The sequence below is a fragment of the Chelonia mydas genome, chromosome 8 (assembly GCF_015237465.2).
Source record: "Chelonia mydas isolate rCheMyd1 chromosome 8, rCheMyd1.pri.v2, whole genome shotgun sequence".
Taxonomy (NCBI): domain Eukaryota; kingdom Metazoa; phylum Chordata; order Testudines; family Cheloniidae; genus Chelonia; species Chelonia mydas.
Window position 1 is genome coordinate 33114897 of NC_057854.1, and position 25673 is coordinate 33140569.

Sequence of the window (25673 nt, forward strand, 5' to 3'; positions counted from 1 at the left end):
GGTAGAGCCTGGTGCCAGTGGTGCACTCCACACCGAAGCTGAAGTGCTCGGCATGGGGTCCAAGTGGGAGAGCTCCCATGGAGGACAAAGCACAGCCTCCATGAGGCGGGCCCTCAAGCAGATATCCTGCTCCTTTTGGATTCTAGGTCGAAAGCTTTTAGATTCGACACTTGTCCTTTCTATGGGATTCCCCCCAAACACTTCAAGCAGCTGTCATGGGGGTTACTGATGTCAAGCATGGTTTGAAGCTGGGAGAGCAGGGCATGCCCCGCTCCAGGACAAGTCCCAGTCGGGATTCACAACTACTAACTAACCTAACACTTAACTTAATGGCTGGCTAAGTACCTACAAACTATATACAAAGAAGATAAAGCCTGTAAGGAACCGCTAATGCTCTTGCGATCTGCAAGACAAGGTGCTCCAACCAACCATCGTGTGCGGTAAGAAGGATCTGAGAAGGCGTAGGGTCGGCGGCGCCTAACATACTGACGCATGAGTGCAGCATTCAAGGAGGCACCACAGCTGACCCTACAGATACCGCTAAGGCAAATGCCTCCAACAACTGTGCATGTGGGCACACACATACACCCCCCCCTAGAATGGGATTGACTTGTGCAAGCACTTGAAGAAAAATACAGCTCAAACAGAAGTTATGGGCAAAATTACTGGGTGATTACTCAGTGAATCCGTGGCCTATGGGATGCAGGTATGTGATCTCACTGGTCTTTTCTGGCCTCAAAATTTATGAATTTATACGAACATGTGAGATCTTCCATGTACATATGCAACACTAGATCAATTTATTAGACCTAGAAGAGTTTGAGGAGGCAGCCCTGGCTGTGGGTTCCCCCTCTGAAATGTATCGTCTCCCAAAATCCCACATGCAGATGTAGCTTGAGTGCTGGTTTTAGTTTATTTAGTTCTGATAAGAAAGGGGGGTCACATTAAATACATTGATCAAATTCTATATAAAGACTTGATGCTGTTTTAGCACAGATCAAACTGATGGGTTAGGGTCAGGGCCATGTTAATGAGCAGGAAGGACTATCAGGCAGGCACTGAAGAATTTACCCCTTCCCACTTTATAATAAATATTCATACACAACTTGCCCTGAACATCTCACTGGATCCCCAGCTCCTCTCCCACATGAAAATAAGCACTATAAGTGACCTCCAAATGTGATGGATCTTTTCCTTTGTCTTTGGTCCCAATCGAGCTTCCCTGGGAAATGGACAACATTCTGGGCACTACATTTATACCCTTAAAAAAAAAAACACTAATCAGTCACTGAGACCCCTGACCTATTTAAATCTGCATTGCCAGAGTAAGAGAGGTTCATCAAAATCTCTCAAATTGAAATAAATCTAGCTTAGTAAAGATCCTTTTCCTAGCACCTTGCTGGGATGTGCACTATTATTTAGCTCAAAATTACACTTGTACAGTAGCCAACCTCAGTTTGTGGTGACTTGAAATGAGATTTATGGGAATTAAACTGAAATGAACAATTGGAGCATCGGTCACCAATGCCAAATATTCTTTGTTTGAGATAATAATTGGAAGCCTACAGTTCTAATTCACAACCCCATTACAGTAGACCGGGGTAGGCAACGTATGGCACACGTGCCAAAGGCGGCAACGAGCGGATTTTCAGTGGCACTCACACTGGCGGGGTCCTGGCCACCTGTCTGTGGGGGCTCTGCATTTTAAGTTATTTTTAAATGAAGCTTCTTAAACGTTTTAAAAATCTTATTTACTTTACATACAATAATTTAGTTATATATTAAAGACTTATAGAAAGAGACCTTCTAAAAACATTAAAATGTATTACTGGCACGCGAAACCTTAAATTAAAGTGAATAAATGAAGACTCGGCACACCACTTTTGAAAGGTTGCCGACCCCTGGACTAGACACTGAGGGCACTATGTTTTTCCCTGCAAGTTTCAAAAATCTCTTGGGTCGCAATACAATTGTAATATAATTCATATATACACAGCACCTTTCATCTCTAAATGCTTTACAAACTATGTACATACACTGCTTCTGAATGCAGCCAACTCCAGGGTGCCTGTCTGCTAATCAGCAGATAAATTAATGCACAGCACACTCAAGGTAGAAAAGAAAATGTTGGTCAAGGAGATCAGGGAAAGCCCCTTGGTCTTCAGGCATCAGATCTTTAATATGTACACACAGCAGATGGGACCTTGTTTTCAAGATTAAACCCACACCATCATCCCAGAACTCTCACAGTAAACCCTTCTTTTCCCCTGTGGAACATGGTGTTTCTTACATTGGACTAATCAGGAGCTCTGAAAAAACCTTCCAGCAATGAACAGATGGATCTAACAATGATCTAGTTATGAAAACAGATCAACATTTGAGACTTGTTTTTTTCCAGAGGTTATCAAGGGGCAATTATACACAGTGCTCAGTAACACTGAAATTTGACAAAGGAAGAAGTGGGGAAGAAGTGGAGGGGGAAGAATTGAGTCCACGTCTACTATGAAGTGTGTGTTTGAAAAGACAAGGCTATTTCAGACCTTGAAACTGGATTATATTCAGTCTCCTTTCCCCCCATTTCCAGATGTTCCTAATTTTTGGCTGCAGGATGCCCTGTGCTTTGAGCCTGATATTTTGGGCCACTATTGCTGCATCATGCACAGCACAACATATCACTCTCAATTATGGTAAGAAAAAGGAGTCAAGAGGAATCCTGAGATCATACGAGGGTGTGAGTGTGCCAAGCAAAGAGTATGTCTTGACTCATTTAGTACAAAATTCCACTGGGAACAAGGCAGAATTATCTGATGTTATTTTGTATCACAAATAGTGCTGACTGCTGAGAAAATCAAAGGCCACCCTAGTAAGAACCGGATATAAAATTTTTTGAAGAAGTTTAGTCTGAGTGCATCTAGACCTAGAAAGTCTTACATTCTAGGATTTTTTAAAAACAAAACAAGAAATCTCACATGCTTAAAAGGCTTAGTCAGGTAAAGTGACTCATTGAGCCTTTCAGACTGATTTAGAAAAATTAGTGTTTTGTAACCTTTTACTTAGAACCTCTAATCTAAAATGAGCTAAAAACATATTCAAAATTATATACATAGGGATCACTTCCCTTTCATTGAAACACATAAGTATTCAGAGTGAAAGTCAAGTTATTTTAAACAGCATTATCCAACAGTCACCAGGATGGGACATGAAGAATAAAGTTACCCAACTGAAGTTACAGGGGGAAATTTAGGGAGATGGTATGTAATTAGCGAAACTGGGATCTAGCCAGGACACTAGTTTTAGGAAAAGGTTCATGGTACCTTTAACAACCACTGAGGTTATCGCTTCTCCTTTTCAGTCTTACCCAAAAAATGGCATCACCCGCAGAAAAGTGATCCCCAGTACCGAGTGCAAGTATAGGTAGGAAGCTTGTACAGTATTATGCCAACTGCACAGATACCTCTGTCAGTGATGAATTAACTAACACCCAATATTGACCAGCCATACAGGTTAAATTTCCAACTTTCCACAACTTTGTATATAATTTCTTCCAGGTGTCTCTTCTCTCCCCACACCTTCTCACTCACACCAAACCGCATAGCCAATTTACAAGGTTCACAGCAGGACAAGGCTTTTGTGTTGTTTTTGGTCACAGTGCCACCACAATTGGACATTGTGAATTGGAAGCAAGCAAACTCCTCTCTCTACTGATGTCACAGCTCTAGTAGAATGTGGTACAGACTAGAGTCCCTGATTGTCACCACGGATCACCAACTGCTTGGAGAACCCATCAGAACTCAGTTGACAATTCTGTCAATGCATGAGGCAGAGCAGAATCTTACTAAAGCAGATATGTTGAGTCACTTTTCTGATCATGAGCACACTTGAAGCACTGCTTGTGAAACAGTCTGGGCAAGGAATAAACACGTTGAGCTCGGTCAGACGCTGATCTGTAGCTAGTAAACAACTCAAAGGAATTAAGACAAACATTTTAGAAAAGTTTTAACACGTTCCAGGCCATGCAGTTGTGCCCCCCACCCCATATGCATGTTTCAAATTCTAAAGTATTTGGCCTTCGGTCTTATGTGTCACACCACTCGCAAGCCAGCACTGAATTACTACACATCATTATATTATTGGTTAGAAGCACTGAAGTGCTAGAAAAGTTTTTATAACATAATACAATAAAGTATGGGAAAATTGTATTAAGAGCATTAGCTTTGAATTAGCATTTGAAGGAACTGTGCATTAAGCTTGGATTAACTAATGCATAATACTGACATTGGGTTAGATGATGTTACTTAGCAATTTATTGGACAAATGAAGTTCAATTTTTTTTTATTAAGCACATTCCACGGTACAAAGCTTTAGATCATGAACAATATCTGTACAATTTAACAGTTTCAATCAGCTGTTCATACACAAACTTTCCAAACGGGTCATTGGCAAACATAATTACAAGTTAGAATTAGACTATCCCAGTGCTTTGAAACATTAATATAGCAGTAATGTACAATTGCTCAATTATGGTTAGCAAAACAAAGTCCAGAGTGCAGCCAGGAGTCCCAGGAGCCAAGTTCCTTGGGTGCCAATCACAAAGTCCACTGCTATGTTACACAAAGCACAATCAAAGAAGGTGAGACTGCATGTTCAAATACCATTATCTCCCAAGGAAAAACATGAATTTAATCTTACACATGCATAAAAAAGGACTCCATTCTTCATAAACAAATAGCTTTTTCTTCAGGGCTGCAACTGATGTCTTTTTTAAAAACAGTTTAATATTAAAGCTATTAGATGAAAAGGGTAAAGTAAGCCACTTTCACAAACTACTGTCAAGCTTACCAAAAGGTGATCTTACAGATGCTTATCAAAACATGATATCTTCTGTACTTCATGAGGTTTGATGATCTCAAAGAAATAAATATCTTTGTAGTAACAAGTTAAAGGGAATTTCCTAACAAACACTGATCTCAACAGCTCTCTCTCAATGGAATAGATGACTAACTGTAAGTTGCACTTTTCTAACATTTGAGTAACATCTGATGTGCACTTCACTCTGAATTTGCCTGACAAAGGTGGATGACATCTAACCATAGCTGTTGCACTGGAAGTTTAGTATTAAATCACTGGTCATCTAAAGTGTTACCGACATTCTTTAACTCCCCTTAACCAAAAAAGGGAAAATATGAAACCAAAAGTGCTGCCAACAGAAAACGAAATACACAACAAATGATAGAGAAATGACTGGCTACATAGCGGAGACAACATATTTCTCCCCCAGGACAATAGGTATATCTTACACACTCTTGGTTTTAGTGCATTTTCAAACTAAGCATTAAAGAAAACTACTGAAAACTGTAGTCATACATGGCAACTTAATAGGACAACACTATAAAGATGGCATTTATCAGGGTCTTGCTTTCACAAAGAAAAATATGATTAAATAAATGTGACTGTATAAATTAGAGACAGGAGAACCATGACAAAGTAAGAAGGAACTACTAAGACATTTCCTAATAAGGACATGCTAACGAAGAGAAATATTGACCATGGCATCACAACCAGGTCATAGTGTAACAGCTATGGGTAAGTGATCTTAAATTCAACTTTAAGTCTGGTCATCATAGTACTTCCTTGAAGGGGCCTCTACCCCACCTCAATTGTTACAAGTTACATATTTAAATAAATTTAACTTTAGCTGATGGCATTTTTTCCATTGAGCAGCCAAACTAATGCTATGGAAGGACATCTGTAGGCATGTGTGGCAATCTACCAATTTAAAAAAAAAAAGAAGATGTTTTGTAAATACTGCGGCACAAAATATAAGATACAGAACATAAATTAAACTTTTTTTTAATTTTTAAAAAGTTTAGAAATTACATTTTAAAATATGTATTTCCCATTAAAAAAAATCCTAATGAATACTGAAAACTTCCTTTTGCAGAGAAATATTTCTAGGTAATTCATATTAATCCCTTCAGTGCCAGTAGTTAGAATGTCCTGCTGCCAAGTGCTAACACATTTTGTATTAGTGTGTAGTGTCAGGAGATCCTGACTTCTAGCACCTGGAGGTTAAACTGTTTCGTACATTGTATCTACATGCTTATACAGTATTTGAAATTCTGAGGCAAGCACACATGGGAAGATTTTACGGTACCAAACATTAGGAAGGGTAGGACGGTTGTATTACAGGGCACAGTTAAAAGAAAAAAAAGACGGTGCGATACAACTAGTTTAGATAATCTAGCCTGATTTACAGGTAATGTTTAAATTAAAAGAAATTATTGGTGCAGAAACAAGTAAACTGTAATCCAAAAATATTACTGATAGATTCAGAAATATTTCTAATAGTCCAACGTACACCCCTATCAAACAAAACAGGCTCTGAATTTGTCAGGAAGTCGAAAGGAGCATGGTGACTTTGAAAGCAAAACTCTGTACATTCTGGGTATGTGTTTGGCACCCAAATTTCACTGGAGAATATTTTTCTTTAAAGTCAGACAAAAGTGCAAAGCAATATAAATTAGGCCAAGTCCTTTCTTGACTTCTGATTTATTTCTGGAAAACAAGCCATCATAGTTCAGTTTATATGGACAATTTACACATGAAGCTTTGGATTTTTCACTGCAGTGAAGGGCAGGCTTCTGATTTTCATCTACTTGAAGTCAGTGAATTTGCAGTAAATTCCTTAGAGGAGACCACTGGGGATTGAAGGGGAGCAGGAAAGATTAAGAGAGATTCAGAATTGTGCTGTTTTGCATCTACACAGCATCTATAACCAATTCTGACTTTAGCTGTGAATCAACATCTTCAGGCATGTAGTAGCCAGATATCCAGTAGTTCAAGATTGTGGAACCCTGAAAAAGATAAAGACAAGCTGAAACAATGGAAACTATAATCAGGCCAAATATAATCTATTATTTGTAGACATATGTCAGAAGCTATTTGGTATCCACCACAGAACAACACCCCTAGGCACTCTGAGCGCACATGAAGGCATTAGCCTGCTGAAATCAAGTGTCTAAATATGCCGATCAGTATAGCACAGACTCCTTAGAACAAAAGTGCTAAAGGGACCAGCGTTCCTTTAGAATGATGCAATCAGTACAGGGTACGTCTACACTGCAATTAGACACCCACATTTGGCCCACTGATCAGGGTCTCAAGCGCCTACATCGCAATTAAAGAGACCCTTAGCCTGAGCCCTGCAAGCCAGAGTCAGCTGGCATGGGCCAGACACAGGTTTCTAATTGCAGAGCAGACATACCCTTAGAGGCTCAAGAGGTGACAATACCACCACTATAGGGCATCATTTTAATTCTACTGATTGTGGAACTTGGACCATACTTTAAATCAGATTTGTAAACAGATTGGGATTTGCACCCTTTTAAGCTTTTGAAAATTCAGCCCGATAAACATAGCAACTTTGAATTAAACTGACCTTTTCCTTACATGTGATATAAAACAAAAGTCTTTGCTAGGTCTTTAGGGACAGACTGGCAGGGGAGGAGGAGGAAGTGTAGTAGTTGGCACAACAGGCCTCGTTCAAGGTTGAAACTTACCTTATGGAATTTCAACCTACTCTTAACACACCTCAGGAAACAACCCTCCTCTTCTCCACACCACACAACACTATACAGAAGTAACCTAAATATTATCCATTTTCATTACAAATATACATAGGTTATATCTGGTTGGATTGAATTTTTAATCATAGGTCTAAATAGTTGCATTGGGAAAATTGGCTTGTGAAACCATTCACTTTTTTTTTAAAATCAATCTAACCATGTAAACTATCCTTTATTCTATTTTAATAGGACTATTAAGTTCAGTTACTTGTTATATTTATACATGAAAATGAGACTTAATGATCTTGAGAAATGAGCCCACAAATCAGATAATTAGAATATTTCCACAAGAGCTACCTTTTCACACAGTTATATGATTACACTGTTTGATTAAATAGCTTTTCCAAACTGAAAATTCTTACTGTAATTAAGCTTAAAATAATTAAATCTAAGGTTAAATTTCACTTTCCATTCCCAAAAAACATGCTGCAGACTTTGATGAACTGCTCTATTCATGAGACTTTCATAGCTGAAAGTTTAAAACATCTTTTTCCCCCCCAGTGCTTAAATATAAGAATATTAGACTATCATATGGTAACAATTTTTATCATGTTACAATAAACAAAAGGAATTCAACAGAAGGCAATAAAACTTTCTTATAACCCCCTGCCAGTGCTGTCAAAAATGATTCACTTTGAAGAGGCATACACATTCGGAGACTTGTAAAAATGGGTACAAAGCTTCTTTTGAGAACGCAGAGACGTACAGTGTTTGGGAGCATATACAATTGTTCCATTAAATATAACAAAATACTGGATATTTTACAGTGATATACTTTATGTAGATTTGTTTTTGATTTCTGATTATGAAAAAATTCAGGAAAATGACACTGTGTGGTTTCCAAGAAACAATTACATAACTACCAAGACTAGTCAACTACAAGGATATGCAGCTTTGCATGTTTTCAGTTCTCTGTGTAATGGGACAAGTCAGACATATAAACTGCTCCAAACTGTGTTAAATGTATGGAATCTGCAGGGAAGTTGCTAACAGTGCCAAAAACATTTCATTTTGCACCAACAAATCTTACCATAATCAAAGTGAGTTTGCAAGTGAGGGGGCAAGAGAAAGAGTGAAAATAAGTCATGAGACTGGTGCACTGCTGACCAAATGGAGTAAAATGCATAGGAGTGGATTGAAATAAACTATACTGGACTTTTAGATGCCGATGTATTTATACTTCTGACTGGCATGAAAAATATGATAGTGCTTCCATGATTGGAAGGTAATATAACCCTCCCAATCATATTTCAGCACAACCTTTAATCCATTCAAAACTATCTATACCTTGTTGTGGGGAAAATATGTAATTGGTACATGTCAGCTGGTGGATTGTTTTATTTTGTCACTAAGAAAGTGTGGTTTTCCCACCAGGTGGATTGTTCTAAAGGCTTCAATCAATCAGAAAAAAGGAAATTGTTTGGGGAGGGTGTAAAGCACATGGTTAGCATTTGCTGTCTCCCAAATACTGACCCATGAAACCTGTAATATGAAAGTTGCCCTGTTTATGGCGAATGCAATTCCTTTAGGCTTGATCCAACTCCCATTAAAGCCAATGGTAGTTTTTATCCATTTTAACAGGAGTCTGATCACATCCTTAGAAGCACAACCAGTGGCAACTTTAGGTAGGCCAACACCATCACTGAAGGCACTGCAGTAATACTGCAACAATTCAAACAAATATGAATTTTCAAACACTGTAAGCCACAGGTGGGCAGTGCTGAAGGAACTAGCTAATAGGGGCTCTGAAACTGCCCATTCTCCTGGCCAGGCTGACATTCCTTTTAAGCTTGTTGCCGACCTGGTACACAAAATGAATTTAGCAGACAGACCTCTGGTCTTTTTTCAGGCCTCTGGTCTTCTCCTTTAAGGAGAGTATAAACGGCCAATAAGGGAGTTTTATGCATGTTTTATGCATGCTAACCTTTAGCTGTCTTGCAGCACAATTCTTAATTTCTCAAAGCTTGTTCATGTACTTCTACAGTTTCCTTTAGCCAACACTTAACTTCTTCTTATTACAGTGTTTAGATGATTAATATTATTTAGAGTGGAAGTTAACAGAAGATAGATGTACTCAAATTAATGAATGGTGTAGGAAAGCTAAATTAGGCACTCCCATTTAGAGACCGCATAATTAAAGATTGTGTGGGCAACCATAAAACTGACATTTCTTAATTCGAGTGACTGATTTGCAACCTAATTTTCTAACCTTTTTTAAAAAAAATTTGCTCATTTCTTTGAGGTTTTTTGTTTTCTTTTTTTAAGGAAAAGGGTAAACAATTAATAGCCATGCATTGTCAATGGAGCTTGAACACTGAGCCTTCAGCATTGCAGCACACACTGCTACCCCTTGAGCTACAGGTCTGTAACAGGAAGCAGGAGACGGCTGTTATTCTATAGGGGATGGACTGCTGGCTCCTGGGTGTTGAGGAAGCCCAGCCTACCCCGGCCCTCTTTCTGTCCTTCTCCACTCAAGGGGTTGAGGGCACTCCAGACCAATCTGGTACCCCCAGAGGAAGGGAAATGGGTCACTGGGTTCAGGTGGATGGAAGAAACCAGCCTCTCTCTCTTTGGAATGTTCATGAGATCTGTTATTAGTTTAATAGGCTGCCAACATTTTCCTGAGGCATGCAAGTGGGAAGAACTGCAATTTATAATGATTTACATCTCAACAAACACAAAATGGAATTTCATGAGGCAAAGAAAAAAGACATTTCACTAATAAGACGACTACTCCCTAGAAAATATCAAAGGTCTTCTGCAAACAATGAAATAACTTGTGGAACTCATGGTTACAAAATATCAAGGCCATGAGCTTACCAAGACTTAAAGCAGGAAGAAACATTCATATGGAATGCAGTGTTGTTGTAGTCGTGTTGGTCCCAGGATATTAGAGAAGCAAGGTGGGTGAGGTAATATTTTTTTTATTGGACCAACTTCCGTTGTGTAGCTCGAAAGCTTGTCTCTCTCATCAACAGGAGCTGCTCCAATGAAAGATATTACCTCACCTACCTTGTCTCTCTCATTTATATGGACGAAACTACCCAGCTACATTTGATAGGAAAACACTTTTTAAAAGAGATAAAACCTCATGATTTCGGGGCATAAGCCACACTACTACTAATCACCTCTGGTAAGAAAAAAAATTGCCCTATGGGCAAGCTTACTCCATAACTGTACTCTGTGAGGTGTCTGATCTTCCTCTAAAGCATCTGGTACTGGCCACTGTCAGAGACAGGATATTGGACTGTATGGGCTTCGGGTCTGACCTGGTAAGGCAACCTCTGTTTCCAAGTCTCAACATTCACTGCTATATATACAGACGCTCCCCGGGTTATGCAAGACCCGACTTACACAAATTCGCACTGACGGAAAAAGTTCCGTAAGCCAGAAATAGCTTTTTCAAGTTGCGGAAATATTTCCGCAATGTACAGGTATACGTTTCCAACTTACGCAAAATTCGAGTTACGCAAGGCTTTCCGGAACGGAACGATTGCATAAGTTGGGGGGGTGTCTGTAGTATGAAGTGCAACTGTTGGCAACCACATGAATGACATAAGAAAAATACTCCACTGGTCTAGCAAATGGATCTACAGCAGAGTTTTTACCCAATATACTTAGACAACTAAATATATATTGACTATTGCAGAGAAATGGAAACAGTCAAACTTCATGTGAGTCTCTTCTGATGGCTTCAAACTCTTCCTAACATGATGTATTTTATCCTTTTGAAAACATTTTTTTATTACTTGTGGTTATCACAGGGAATTGTCATTTACGATGAATATTAGTCAAAATGGCATACATCTCAGTTTACTGGAGACTGATGGGCAGTGCTGGCTAGTCCCAGAAACAGAAAGATAAAAGCCTCAATGAGGAGCACAATGTAATTGAACTCTAAAAGTTCATAGAAAGTTGTGGCCTGTTATGTGCAAGAATACTTTTTTCAATGTTACTGTAATTTACAAGCATGCCTCCATTATATAACAGTTTCCACATGAAGCATTTTAAAGTGCTATAGATCATTAAGGCTCACAGCACGCAAAGAAGGTAAAAGAAAATCTTGGCGTACAGGTCACTTTATGTTCTCTGACAAAGGGCAGATCTGCTCTGCAAAAAATCTCTCATCTCCATACTACTAACGTAGAAAGTGGCATTATGTGACATGCCCAAATTCACACAGAGTCAGCAGAACAGCCCAGGAAAGAACCTGAGGCTGGAATATTGAAAAGTGCTTCATGTTGGCCTTACACTGCTCTCCATTGAAATAAAGGGTTAAACTCACAGCAACATCAGGACAGCTCTGAGAACTTCTGAAAGTCCCAACTCCCAGTGCTATCGGTCTAGTTACTGGATCTGAGGTTCCTCACACACACTACGTGATAAGCTTTAGGCTCTGAAAGAATCCTCCGATTTCTAACCAGAAAATGTGCAGGTAGGAGGCACAGCATACTTGCCAAAAGTACCTAATAAAAATTCTGATGGACAGTCGTTAAAATTAATGGTAAAAACATAGGTTATTTTTAAATTGTAGAAACTTTTAAACTGTGTGACAGTTTAGAACCTTTGGTTTAACATCACTCTCAGCAAGGTGGATAAAAATTATTGATTTTTTTTAAAAAAAATTAAATACATTTTTTTAATTTAAATTGGATTTATGATAAAATGCTTTTTAAAGGAAAAAACCTATCTAAAGATAGTTTTAATTAAGATATACCTTTGAGCTATAATGTCTCAACATGGAATAGGGATAATAAATTCTAATTCTATAGTATGAGACAATATATTCATGTAATGTTTAAGAAAAGTTTTGTAAGTGAGTTCCAATAGTTCATGGATTAGGGACTCAATCTTATGGGGTTCCAGGGACTTCTGTATAGATTATTTAGGTTAATCTTTCTATCTACCCAATGGGACTCAGTGCTCAGTCTAGAAGATAACACTGCAGTTCTCAAACTGTGGATTTGTGTCTCCAGAGATAACATGCTTGTTAACAGCAAAAATGTTTTTAAATAAATAAAATAAATAAATAACGTACAGAGGTGAGAAATAACAGACCTCCACTCTATTGTTCCTCTGCAAATTTGTGTACACAGAGTCAATTCCTTACCTCTCTCTAAAAGTGCAAAGTTTCAAAAAGTTCAACTAATACAAGATTGCTGGGGGCGGAATAGATCTGGACAAGGAGAAGAAGTCCAGAGATAAATGTGAGAAGGGAGGGACAGGCAGCAGAAACAAAAGTGAAACTGTTTGATGAGCAGCATATTCCAGAAGTCTTGAGGTCTTTGAGTGTAGGCTTCACTGATTTGAAAACTCCCATACCATTCTCTCAATAGAAAGGAAAACCTATAATGGCAGCAGGCCATAAAAGAGACCCAGTTTGGGAATAGTTTAATGAAGTTCCTCTACCGCTGGGTAAGACAGGCATGCATGCAAAACACAAACAGTGCAAGAAAGAAATGCAAGGCCTGGTTGCCTGAATGAAACAACATCAGAAGTGTTCCTTCTCAGGAGGAAGCTGCGTTGAAGGTGATGAAAAGAGCATGTCTGAACATGCAGGATCTTCAGGTTTGTAAACTTTTTTGATTACATACTGCTTTCTTAAGGACTGCCTATCTTCCTTCTGGATTATTCTCAAATTCTCATGTTTGAAGAAAAAATATAGTTGTTACTCTCCGGTACTATCATTTTAGATGCAGTTGTGATAAATAAAGAGCTGAAATAGGCAGATCTTCTTCCTTTTACAATTTCACCTTTAAAGTAGTACCAAGTGTCAGTGAATGCAATGAGTAATACTAAATGAGCAGTATGGTAATAATAATTAAATAACTGCATTGACTTATTATGTTTAGGAGAATCCATCCTCAACATACAGGATTCTGAAGACTATCCACCTTCAAGATCACCATTACTTTCTATAGTGTGTCAGTCACATCATGTATGTCACACAGCCACAGTATATCACCTGTAGCAAAAAGGAAAACAAATCTCCATCATCCAGAAACAACCACAGATAAGTTTGTAATAAGAACCAGCAGATTACAAAAAGAAGTAACTGATGAAAAAATTGCCCAGTTTGTTTATGCAACAAACTCTCCTTTTCGTATGATTGAGAACCCATGCTTCATTATCATGGTTCAGTCATTAAGATCAGGATACAGTCCACCCAACAGAGCAGATGTCGCAGGCAATTGCTGGATAAAGTGTATGAAAAAGAAATTGTGCAGTGTGCAAAAGGTCTAGATGGTAAAATTGTTAACCTGAGTCTTGATGGGTGGAGAAATGTCCACAATGATCCTGTTGTATGTGCTTGTGTGACAAAAGAAGAAGGGAATGTCTTCCTTACATCAGGAAATGCACACATAGCAGAATACTTACAAGAAGTAGCAGAAAAAGCTATAACAAACAGTGAAAAAAAATTCAAACGTCTAGTACGCAGCTTGGTAACAGACAATGCTGCAAATGTATCCAAGATGAAAAGAAATTATTTAGAAGAGAGTGAAGAGAGTCCCAAGCTAACAACATACAGTTGTAGTGCTCATTTGATGCACCTCCTTCAGACTTCAGTGTTCCAGAAACAAAGGCTAATGTTGAAATTGCAAAATACTTCCGTAACAGCCACTTTGCAGCAGCTGCTCTGAAAAAAAGTGGCAGGAACCAAGCTAACTCTCCCACAAGACGTGCGATGGAACTCAGTAGTGGACTGTTTTGAGCACTAGATCAAGAACTGGCCTAATCTGATGACAGTTTGTGAACAAAATTGTGGAAAAAATAGATGGTACTATCACAGGCAAAGTTCTTGACATTCGGCTTAAGAAAAATGTTGAACACATGCTGAGTACCCCAAAGCCTATTTCTGTAGCCTTGAACAAAATGCAGGGAAATCGCTGTTTTATTGTTGATGCTGTTGAAATTTGGAAAGAACTGAGTGAGATCTTAAAAAGAGAAATATGCAATGACAGAGTTAAATTACAAGCATTTAAAAAAAAAGAATGAGACAAGCACTTATCTCCAGCTCGTTTTCTTGCAAATATTCTCAATACGCTGTACCAGGGTCAAAGCTTAACTGCTGAAGAAGAGCTGGCTATGACATGGACATCCAGAGATCATCCCTCCATAATGCCAACTATAATAAACTTCAGAGCTAAGGGTGAACCATTCAAGAAATATATGTTTCCTGATGATGTTGTAAAGAAAGTCACACCAGTGAACTGGTGGAAGTCACTTAGGCACTTGGATTCAGAGACTGTTGCAGTGATAATCTCAGTTTTAAGAGCAGTAGCTTCTTCTGCTGGTGTAGAAAGAATGTTTTCTTTCTTTGGACTAATTCATTCCAAATTGAGAAATCGTTTGGGACCTGAAAAAGCAGGAAAGCTTGTTTTCCTTTTCCAGATTATGAACAAACAGGAAAATGAAGGTGAAGACGACTGAGTTAGCTGCAGAAGCCAATATATTAAGTTTCTCATGTTGTCCTGGCTGACATAGTCGATTTAATTTTTGTGGTTTTTTTTTTTTAATTTCATTTAACTATTTTAGTTCAAAACAATTTTAACAGAAACAAACCTGATTTTAAAAAACTTGAATGTTTAAGTAAATTCAAAAATTCATATGCTTGTTTTGTTAAAATATATGTTTGCTGTTGAAGAAAAAAAATCTAGAATACATAATGATGTTGTTTTAGTTAAATAAAACAATTTAAATGTCTGTCTGGTGATGTTCTCCTCCTAATACAGCATGGCAAGAAAATCCTCCAAATATTAATGATTAACCTGTTGAATTAGAGATAGTTCATCTCCCAATGGCTTCATAAATATATGCTTCAATTACCTTTGGTAAATGAAATATCATTTTCTGATATAGCTGTAAAACTAATCTGAAGTTTTCAAAATAAATCACTTAAAAAATTTATAGTGTGTACCTTCTAAAAAATGAAACCTACATCTATCTCTGAGTTGTGAAGAAAATATATTAAGGTTATAACAACCAACAAGAATGCACTTTTATGTAGAAATCCATGATTAAATCGAGTCTTCCTGACTAGTGGTCTGGTCTTCACTTGGAGGGAGGGGGGGAAGAAGAGAGAGAGAGAGAGAGAGAAATCGATCTAAGGCCTGGTCTACACGGGGGGGGGGGGGGGGGGGGTTTGGGGGTCAACCTAAGATATGCAACTTCAGCTATGAGAATAGAATAGCTGAAGTCGACGTATCTTAGGTCGACTTACCTCACGTCCTCATGGTGCGGGGTAGACTGCCACCACTCCCCTGTCGACTCCGCTTCCACCTCTTGCCGCGGTGGAGTACAGGAGTCGACGGCGGAGCGACTGGGGATCGATTTATCCCGTCTACACTAGACACGATAAATCGATCCCTGATAGATCGATCACTACCCGCCGATCCCATGGGTAGTGTAGACAAAGCCTAAGTTACACAACTTCAGCTACGTGAATAATGTAGCTGAAGTTGACGTACTTAGATCTACTTACCGCGGGGTCTTCACTGCGGTCAGTTGACAGCTGACGCTCCCCCGTTGACTCCGCCTGCGCCTCTCACCCTGGTGGAGTACCGGAGTCGACGGGAGAGCGCTCGACAGTCAATTTATCGTGTCTAGACTAGACGTGATAAATCGACCCCCGCTGGATCGATCACTGCCCATCAATCCTGCGGGTAATGTAAACAAGCCCAGTGATTTAAATCAAATCCAGCCAGATTCTCAGTTTGAGATTTATGACAACTGAATATCTTTTTAAACAACCTAGTTGTAAATGTGTTGCAAAAATATAGCGATTAGTACATCAACTACCTGATTAGAGGCAGGAGGAACAGCAGTGAAGATGTAGAAGATGAATTAGATACTATGATGTGGTATCAGGCTTTGATGCTTAAAGCGTGAAACAACACAAAGGCTTCCTGATCCAAACAGCAGCAGCATCAACAGCGGATACATTGAGAGAACTCAGTGACAGCTGATATATAAATTACTCTGACCAGCACCAGGCAAATGACAGTGAATACACAAGTACAGGAGACATTAAATATAAAAGAGTTTACCTTATGAGGCTAGTAAAGTGCAGACTGTTATCTGGAGATGTAAGTGTATGTTCTGGATGGAGAGCGTGTCTCGTTCTGGGCACTGGGTTGCACATTTAAGAAATCCCAAATCAGAATTGTGTCATCGTGGGAACTACTAATGATCTGAAATTCATCAAACTGGAGTCTAAACACACGTCCTGAATGTTCCTATAAACAGTAAGAGTTCAGTTAGTAAGCCAGGAGATGGATCATCTTTCACTAATTTCATACTCAAACACTCATTTGGACACACAATTGGAGATGAAAGTTTTGACTTGCTGGTTAAGGTTCATACACAGGTCTGAGAAGAATTACTGCTACTTAAATATTGCAGCAAATACAGTGGCTTCAATATAAAGTTTGCGTAGGTCATGAATTTTACTATGAAGTTGAGAACCGGAGAGAGAAAGGCTGAAAGAACTACAAGTAAGCTGGACAGACTGCCAACTGAGAGTAAGCCACTTAAACAAAAAACGACTGGCTAGTGCTGACAAGGTGTCAGGGTTTATCTGCTGCACAAAAAGATTTTGTATGTTAAACAGTGCTGCTACTTAAAGTATTGTGCAGTCCCCATAAGCCACTTCCTAAGCCATTCCAGGCCCAATTATTTGTAAAAGTAGGCAGTGTTTCAATATGCGCTCTTGAGAAAGAATTTTAAAAGTGGCCCCTCCAGGAACTCTTCGCAGAAACAGCAATACCAAAATGGCACCAGGACTCTGCACTAGTAAACAGGACCCTGCAAAGATCTGTGCTTGGCCCTGCTGATCCACCATAGTAAGTGATGGCATTGTACCTTTTTAAAACTGTTTGAAGGACTGGCCAAAGGTGCCATACTGATAACCCAGTGACCAGAGTCTGAAGTGAATACATACAGTAATTGAATTATACTCAAAGAATAAGAAGTCAGTGGAGTCCCCTTGCCCATTCCATACTTGATCTCTATGCCAAGATTGCTGATAAGGGAGCCAATTACAGTTTTTGTGCTGCGGGCTCTTCTGCAGGAAGTGGAAAAGCCAAGATCATTTCACATAAGCCATCAAATAGATACCATGTAAGCAATGACTTCTGCTCACTACTGACTCAGACAAGGTTCAAGCTTTGAATCTGGAGATGAAATGCCCTGTATATTCAATGACCAATACAATAAGCTACCCATTTCCCTATTATTGCCATAAATCAAAGCCTTTATTAAATTAAAAAAAAAATCTAAGGTAGCCACTTAAAATATGGTAGTAGTCTTTGAAATGATTAGAGTTCCTATGGTAATCTCACCACAAGATCCCCTCCCTTCCTGCATCTATTCTTTCATTTTTACAATTAGGAGAAAGGGCTAAGGAAGGCTGATAGTATTCCAAATTGTTTCCATTTAATAGAAGTCCATTTATTTAAAGCCAGTGGCACAATATTTATATGATATTAAAATACCACCCCAGGAACCAGAATGATTTGGATGCAATGTCATATTGATTACATTTTTAGACCATTTGAGAATACCAAGCCAGAAGAGCTTAACAGCTCAATTTTTCTTCTATGCTCAGAGTCAACAAGAATTCAGTGCACAATGCAGCATGCCCAATCCTCTTCATTTGTTCCCAGCTTTGGGAACAGAGCAGAAGTTGCAGAATGTGCTAAATTTCTTATCTACTCCAAGACACTCGATGCATTTGCAATAAAATTTAACATTAAAATGTTCACTTTTGCCAAATGTAAAACAGTATAATTGTGCAAAACCCCAAATGTATCAATGTTTACATACCACCAATGTACGCAAGCATAGTGTGCTAGCTGGGGCACGAGGGTCAAGAGCAGCTTGCAAGTCCCAAACTTTAATTTTGCTATAAAATGAAACAAGAGCATAAACAGGATTATTCATTTCTGCATCTGAGGAATATTTTGCATATGAACTTATAACTGAGAAGACCTCAAACTCTAGCATACTGCCGATGAAATGCAGGGAGAACAGCCTCTGGGAATCTATTTAGGATTACAGATCCCAGGAGAAGGGTAGAATCAAAATAACCAATTCAAGTTGAAAGGAGTTCCTGACTTGCCTTCAACAGACCTATGCTGTTCACTTGAACTACAATTCAGCCCAATACCAGAGGTGACAAGCTAACAAGGAGAATAAAAGCAATGGGATAATCCATGTCCCTGTACAGTTTCCTTGAATTCACTCAATGTTAGGCCATTTTCCTTTACAGGTGGCTCCCTGATGCTCTCATAGCAGCCCCACACCACTAACTTTAAGGCTCCTATCAGAGAACAGAAATATTACAGCCTCTCGCCTCTCTGCTGGACTGTGCTGCTGCAATTTCAAAAGTGTGTGTGTGTGTGTGTGTGTGTGTGTCTGTCTGTCTAGTAAAAAGGCGGACAGACCTGTTGGGAAGTAGGGAGTTTCCCAAGGAGTGATGTCTATGGGGAGGAAACCAAGTGAAGTGAAATGTCTATTCACAACAGACACTACTTAAGACAAGCTATTTGCCCATTCTAACCAGCCTGTGCTGTACAGCAAAGCCATATAAACTTGATTAGTAGAATACTTAATTCTGCAGGGACCTAGAGCTACCTACCTACCCCTATGAACAGAGTTAAAGAGCCCTAAAACAAGTTACTGGAAGGAGCTGCAGAATAAAACAGAATACATAATATTCAAAGGCTACATTCAGGATATAGGTAGTCTGCATTATTGAAATCTACAGGAAGTGGGCGACACCCAGGTTACATGTAGATCTGTCATAACCAGATCACTTAGACAGCAGGATGCAAATCAAAAGAGAATCCTCATTATGTGTGTTAGAGATGAGAACTTTCAGAAGTATGCTTTACCAGGAGATACATGAATAACTTTCTCAAAGCATGTTTGAAGCACGTACCCGTCATAGGCTCCACTAACAATTCTCTTGTTATCAAATCTGATGCATCGAACCAGTTCTTCATGGCCTTCTAGTACTCTTAAACAGGCACCACATTCAATATCCCATAACCTTAAGAAAACAGAAGAAATGGATCTTTGAGAAACTCTTGTGTGACACTAGCTCTCCAATCCACTTACTCATACTGCAATTTCCATTTTAATATAATCTTTATTGGTTCTCTGAAAACTAAAACCATACTACATTGCAAAAAAGTACATCTGAGGCCCCTGTACACAGTCTCCAGAAGGGAGTACACTGCAACTCAGACACATTCCTAGTCAGTCTGCCCCACGGAATTGTATCGATCATTTTCGAAATTAAATGCATTTTAAAAGTAAAGGCTGGAAGCTTGTGACTATTTCAATATAAATGAATTTTATTGCTGAATCCATCTCCCATTTTATTCTGCACATAAAGCCATGTGTATCAGAGGTATATGTAGTAACTGAAATAACCTGGTGCTTTAATTGGACCCCCAATTTCTCCAATGATCTTCAGTTCAATAGACTGTATTAAGATTTGTAAATTACATTTTTAGATGCTGACATAAGCCCAGTTTGTGAGCTGCACTTGCTTGAGTATGTGTTATATATTACCTGTTCAACCATTGCTGAGGAGGGCCTGTTCTAATGCTGACAAGACATATCAAAAGCTAAAAGATTACTGTGCTATTAAACCCTACGGCAGGTTCAAGAGACCTAGAAAAAAATCCTTTTTTACATTTGCAAATGCACATTCTCTCCAATATGCTGTTAGCAACTGTCTTCCACACACCTAATGGTGTTGTCTGACGATCCACTCACAACTAGTCGATCCCTGTACTGAAGGCATGCAATGCCACGCTTGTGCCCATTTAGAGTACGAACAAACTCACATGTGCTTGTACTCCAGACCTGTGGAGAAAATTAAAAACATTTAATTTTGAGAGAGCTTGAGGTTTTATAAGTTAAACAGAAATTATATTCAAACTTCATTAAAAAAAATCAGGACTCTGAAGAAGTACTTCGAGGGGAAAGCTGAATGAAAGCTTAGACTGTAAGCTCTTCCGTGGCTAGGACCATGGTGTATTTTGTATTTGTACAATGTGAGTCACAATGGGGCTCCAAACCCAGCTGGGTCCTCCCAACACTGCTATAATACATAAATCTGTTCAAATTGATTAAATCATCATAAATTTAAAATATTAAAAACATTTAAACTTTTTGTAAAGCTAGTAAGCATTGCTCAAGTAAGTTTAGAATTCTGATTGAATTTAAATGTTGGCTGGTTAGTAATCAGATCACAAAATAACCGGCTTCGACACAAAAGACTAGTCTGAATATCATTAACCTATTTTTTACCATTGACATGGCCAACAATCTACCACTTATTGAAGACAAGACCAGACACACTTGACTTGAGGCTGAGAGAAGAGCGTTTGGGGGTGGAAAGACAAGGATCAATGTTAAATGAATTGTTTAGAATCCTTGTGCATTTTTTTTAAGAAGTTGTAAAGGGTCTAATGGGTCATTTTCCATAAGAATACAGTACCTTTGGCAGGTGTCAGACATAACTTTGCCACAAAAAGCTCTTGGCACAGTTTAAATCAGTTGTGGTTCTAGGGAGGGAAGGATGGAAACATCTTTGTTGTATAGTAAGTTTGGGGTAACTACGATGATCTGGCGGTCTTCAAACACAGCATTTTAATCCCTCAAACATGGCAAAATTTGGTTTAGTTGCGGAGAAGGTATGGTGGGGAAAGGTGGCTGCCTATAAATTTCATGTCTAGAACAGGATTGCCAATTTATAGAAAACACAAATCATTTGGAAAAAAAGCACAGAAAAGTACCATGTTTAATTTTCTAGCCAATTTCAAGACCTAATCGTGAGTAGAATTTAAGTTTTTTATAACTTTATGACAGAAGCCACAAAAAATGTTACAAGTCAAGTTATTTGCATAAAGGCTTTAACATCTAACAGGAAGTGATAGATGAATGATGAAGAAATAGCCACAGAACTGCTCACATACACATTTGGGAACTGGATTTTAAGCACACATTCAACAATTCTGTTTTTTTGAAGTGGAATTTTTAAAACTTTTAGGCACACATCATTCATTTTGATTTGCAGTTTCCTGAGTAAACAGAGCAGGGCTCTTTCTTCTAACTTACTTTAATGGTCCTGTCACCTGATGCAGAGACAATATACTTGTCATCAAAGTCTACAACATTAACAGCAGCACGATGGCCAACCAACACACGACGCAAGGTGATATCAGTAGGTGATGCCATATCCCAAACAGCAATGGACCTGTCCTTTGAACATGTCACCATTAAGCCATTACTGAAACGCAGATGAAGCACTGCCTCGTTGTGATGAATCAGTGTGTTCAGAACTTCGCCTGTGTTTACATCCCAAACTCTGGTGGGGGATGGGGGGGGAGAAAAATGAAATTTATCCTGAATTAACTGACATGACTACACACATTACAAACAGGAAATGTTCGCAATGAAGAGTGGTCTGCTAGTCTGAGGACAGCCCTCCTCAACCATTTTATCTCTGGCTGCCCAAAGTTGCTAAGTCTCATGGCTTGCCTCCAGAAGTCATTTTAACAGACAAAGAGGCTTATGTATAAAGGCCACAAATCAAGCAAAGGCTGACAATGGATTACACAGAGGACTGGTAATGAGATACAAATCTTTCACCTATATGAAAGATGCCAGTTCAAGCCCAGGTCAGTAGCAACTGGAAGTTACTGCCATCCCATGGCTGTCCACTAGTTCATGTGAAACGAAGATACGGTAATCTCCCCTCAAGTCTTAGTGCAATGGCATCCACACCACAAAAGAGACCATAAATGGCTCTCTCAGAGATTAAGAACTGATTGGACATGGCAAATGAAGTCTCCTCCAGGCCAAGGCAACACAGAACACGCCAAAGAAACCTGCAATGACTTTGACTGTGCTGTATCTGGGGCAAGCATTGCCGTTTCCAGGGCTGTCACTACAGCCCCTTTATTAAGCATTAAAATCACATAAAACTTTAAACCTAAGAATACAGGAACGGCCAATGATCCAAGATCAGTATCCTATCATCAGTGGTGGTCAGATGTTTCAGAGGAAGATGCAAGAAACCCTAAATTGGGCAATCATGAAATAACCCACCTAACATCAAAGTTTCTTCCTATCCCAGTCAGATGTCGGCTTCTGCTCTGAATCATGAGGGTTTATAGTCTTTCAAAACTTTTGAAATTCAAATCCTACAAGTATGCAACTCTAAAGCTTGGGGATGCTAGAAAATATCGCATACGGTCTTAAGTTTTATCATGTGCCTAGCCTTTAAAGGCACAGTACTATATTTGTTTTGTGGAGTGGTCCTTACACTTTAGTAGTCGCAGTGGATAATTTGTTTTGAGTGCTCCTGCCCCAGACTTGAGTTCGTTATGCTAATACTTGAAGCTCACCTCACTGTAGAGTCCGAAGATCCAGTTACAATGACTCTCTCGTCATACTGCAGGCAGAGAACGGACCCAGTGTGCCCTGTTAATATTTTCAAACATTCCAAGCTTGTTTTATCCCAAATCTGTCAAAAACAAAGATATGGGTCGAAATTTTGGCTTTCACTATTGTGAAGAGAGGACCAGTGGTGGCAAAGAGAATCAATGAGCAATCCAGCATGCACATTCTCCTGCAATTTCCAGGTGTGGGCCTTGAGCCTTCATTTCTGTTTTTACGTTCTCCTGCCTTGCCAAGGAGACAAGCACATGCTGGACAGATCTATGAAACTGCCAGCCATGAGACAGAAGTTTGTCGTTCATAAGGAAACATTTTGTTTCATAGGGAAAGAGCAGAAATTAGCAATAATCCAAACCATTAACAAAACCATAGGATGCAGCCAAGCAACGGGGCACAAGCCATCTGTTTACAGTAAACCTGATTTCATAGAAGGTGTTGATCTTCAATCTGGTCAAAATTGCCATGACTGGCAATCCACACCATTCATGAGACAAAACACAAGCAGCGATATGTTACCAGCTTCCCCTGCGAGAGCATGCAAAACATGCCATCCTCAGAAAGTGCTGCACAAACACTGTCCCACAAAAAGACAGGAGAGATGGGCCCCAAGGAAACAAGCAGCACCTGACAGCCTCCTTTCCAAGTCTAAAGCCAAGACAGAGGCAGTGGCTCATCTCTCTAAATAAAGAGGAAGGAAATATATTACCTTAATGGAGTTATCCCTTAGGCCACTGATGATCTTTTCATCATCATACTGTAAACAGTAGACACCTTTGCTATTTTCAGAGCGGCACTGAATTCTTTGCAAGTTGTGTCGTCCACATCGCCAGTTAGATTCTATAGTCTAGAAAGAGGAGGGAAACTATTTATACCAAGTGATGAATAAAGCTGTGTATGTTTGTTAAAAACATGATTTCTTGGACAAAAATATGATTGGGATTTTCACCTGGAGTAAAATTCCTCCATGAACCCTGACATATTTGGTTCTTTTGGGAAAATGTACTTTCAATTTCCAATAGCAAATACGTAAAATAGGACTAATTAGAATTATGACTTTTGCATTTTGTCAAGACAAAGCTATAACTTTTCCTCATTGTTACACCCACCAATCTTGCACCAGGATCTCTAATGCTTGACTTAGATATCTTTCTATAATGGGAAAAATTCAGTTTGCTCGTTTAATCAATCCCATCATCTGATATAGGTTACAAAGCCTCTGTTTTTATAATTCAGGGACATCACACTACACTCAGGCTCATTTGGGAGGGTGAACAACAATACAAATTTGTTTAAAGTCCAAAATGGAGGTCACATCTGTTTTGAAAACTTCAGCTAATGTGTCAAATAGCAAAATATAGTAACTGATGCTATTTTTCTTAGGAACCAACTTTGGGAAATGTTTTTGTTATATATCTCATTTTAAACCCTGATGAAAACCAAGAAAAAAATAAAATGAAAACATGAAATATGGACTGTTATAAAAAATGAAAATTAACTATTGGGAAATTGCCTTTAAATTCTTTATCAGATGTTATCCACTATGTGTTCTTCCTAAAATTCGCTTTTAAATATGAAGTAATTCAGCCTCTCACTTTGATTTTGTGGTGTACACTTTGCTGGGGAAATAGAAAATTCAAATCTAGTATATTTTAACAAATAGGCTGTAATCAATTTAACATTAAAAGCAGATTTACGTTCTATCTTTTAATCAACTTTACGTTGGCAAGAGGAGACATGCTGAGCCATTTCAAAGAAATCAGGAATCCTGGTTAGAAGATTTATAATAGTAATCATAAAAGAATCAGTGCAGTGGAACAAAAACAAAATCACAGAACATATGGAATCCCTAGATACATTGGGATATTTCTCATTCTTTGTTAACACACAGAAAAACAGATAAGTCATATGACAGATTGCAATGTTTGAAAGAGAAAAAACAGGTGAATGGGAATCGAGCGGCTGACGAACTGAAGATTTGTTCTGGAGATCTTACTTATCGATATCTTGATGCTATGCTCAATTTATAATCTCCGCTCCCCCCTCTAACCTATCAGGGCACTCCTACTAAAGCACCTCATCTCTGAATCAGAGTTCTGAACTATGTTTTGTCCCTCCTTCTGGTTTCCCCCCCAAAAGCCTGCAAAACCATCCAAGAACAGAACACTGATTTTTCAAGGACAAATCAAGACAAATTTGATTTCCCAATTAAAAAAAAAAAGCTGCTGTCCAATGGTAGCTCATAAGGCATTCTAGGGAGACCACATACCTATTTACCCCACCAACACTCTTCCTGAAGTGCCAGAAGGGTACAGTTGGCTTACACAAGATGAGATGGTGGTAAGCAAAACAGCAAGCTATGCTTTCAAATCATCCACTTTTTTCCTTGCCCTTTGGTGAAATTTACAAAAAAATTAAGGCAGGAAGCCAGTTTTCATTTTCAAACTGTAGGTCAGCAACTTGTACATTGAGCATTAAATAATTATGCTCTGCTTGTATGTATTGAATTTTTGACCACCATGCCAGATTTAGCCCTGGGACTCTATTGTAGCGTGCCTGGCAGAGATCATATTG

General features: G+C 38.8%; 1 protein-coding gene across 6 annotated transcripts in view; it reads right to left on the reverse strand.

The window, feature by feature from the left end:
* Nucleotides 1-4315: 4315 nt before the first annotated feature.
* Nucleotides 4316-25673, reverse strand: part of FBXW11 (F-box and WD repeat domain containing 11) — a 122483-nt gene continuing 101125 nt past the window's right edge. For all 6 annotated transcript variants that reach the window (XM_037905988.2, XM_037905984.2, XM_037905989.2 and 3 more), the window contains 8 exons: nucleotides 23809-23946; nucleotides 23051-23169; nucleotides 21759-22008; nucleotides 20383-20501; nucleotides 19567-19677; nucleotides 18450-18528; nucleotides 16673-16861; nucleotides 4316-6854 (listed from right to left, as the gene is read on the reverse strand). In XM_037905988.2, coding sequence (XP_037761916.1) covers nucleotides 16700-16861; nucleotides 18450-18528; nucleotides 19567-19677; nucleotides 20383-20501; nucleotides 21759-22008; nucleotides 23051-23169; nucleotides 23809-23946 — 978 coding nt within the window. In that variant the 3' untranslated portion in view covers nucleotides 4316-6854; nucleotides 16673-16699. The remainder of the gene's footprint in view (nucleotides 6855-16672; nucleotides 16862-18449; nucleotides 18529-19566; nucleotides 19678-20382; nucleotides 20502-21758; nucleotides 22009-23050; nucleotides 23170-23808; nucleotides 23947-25673) is intronic.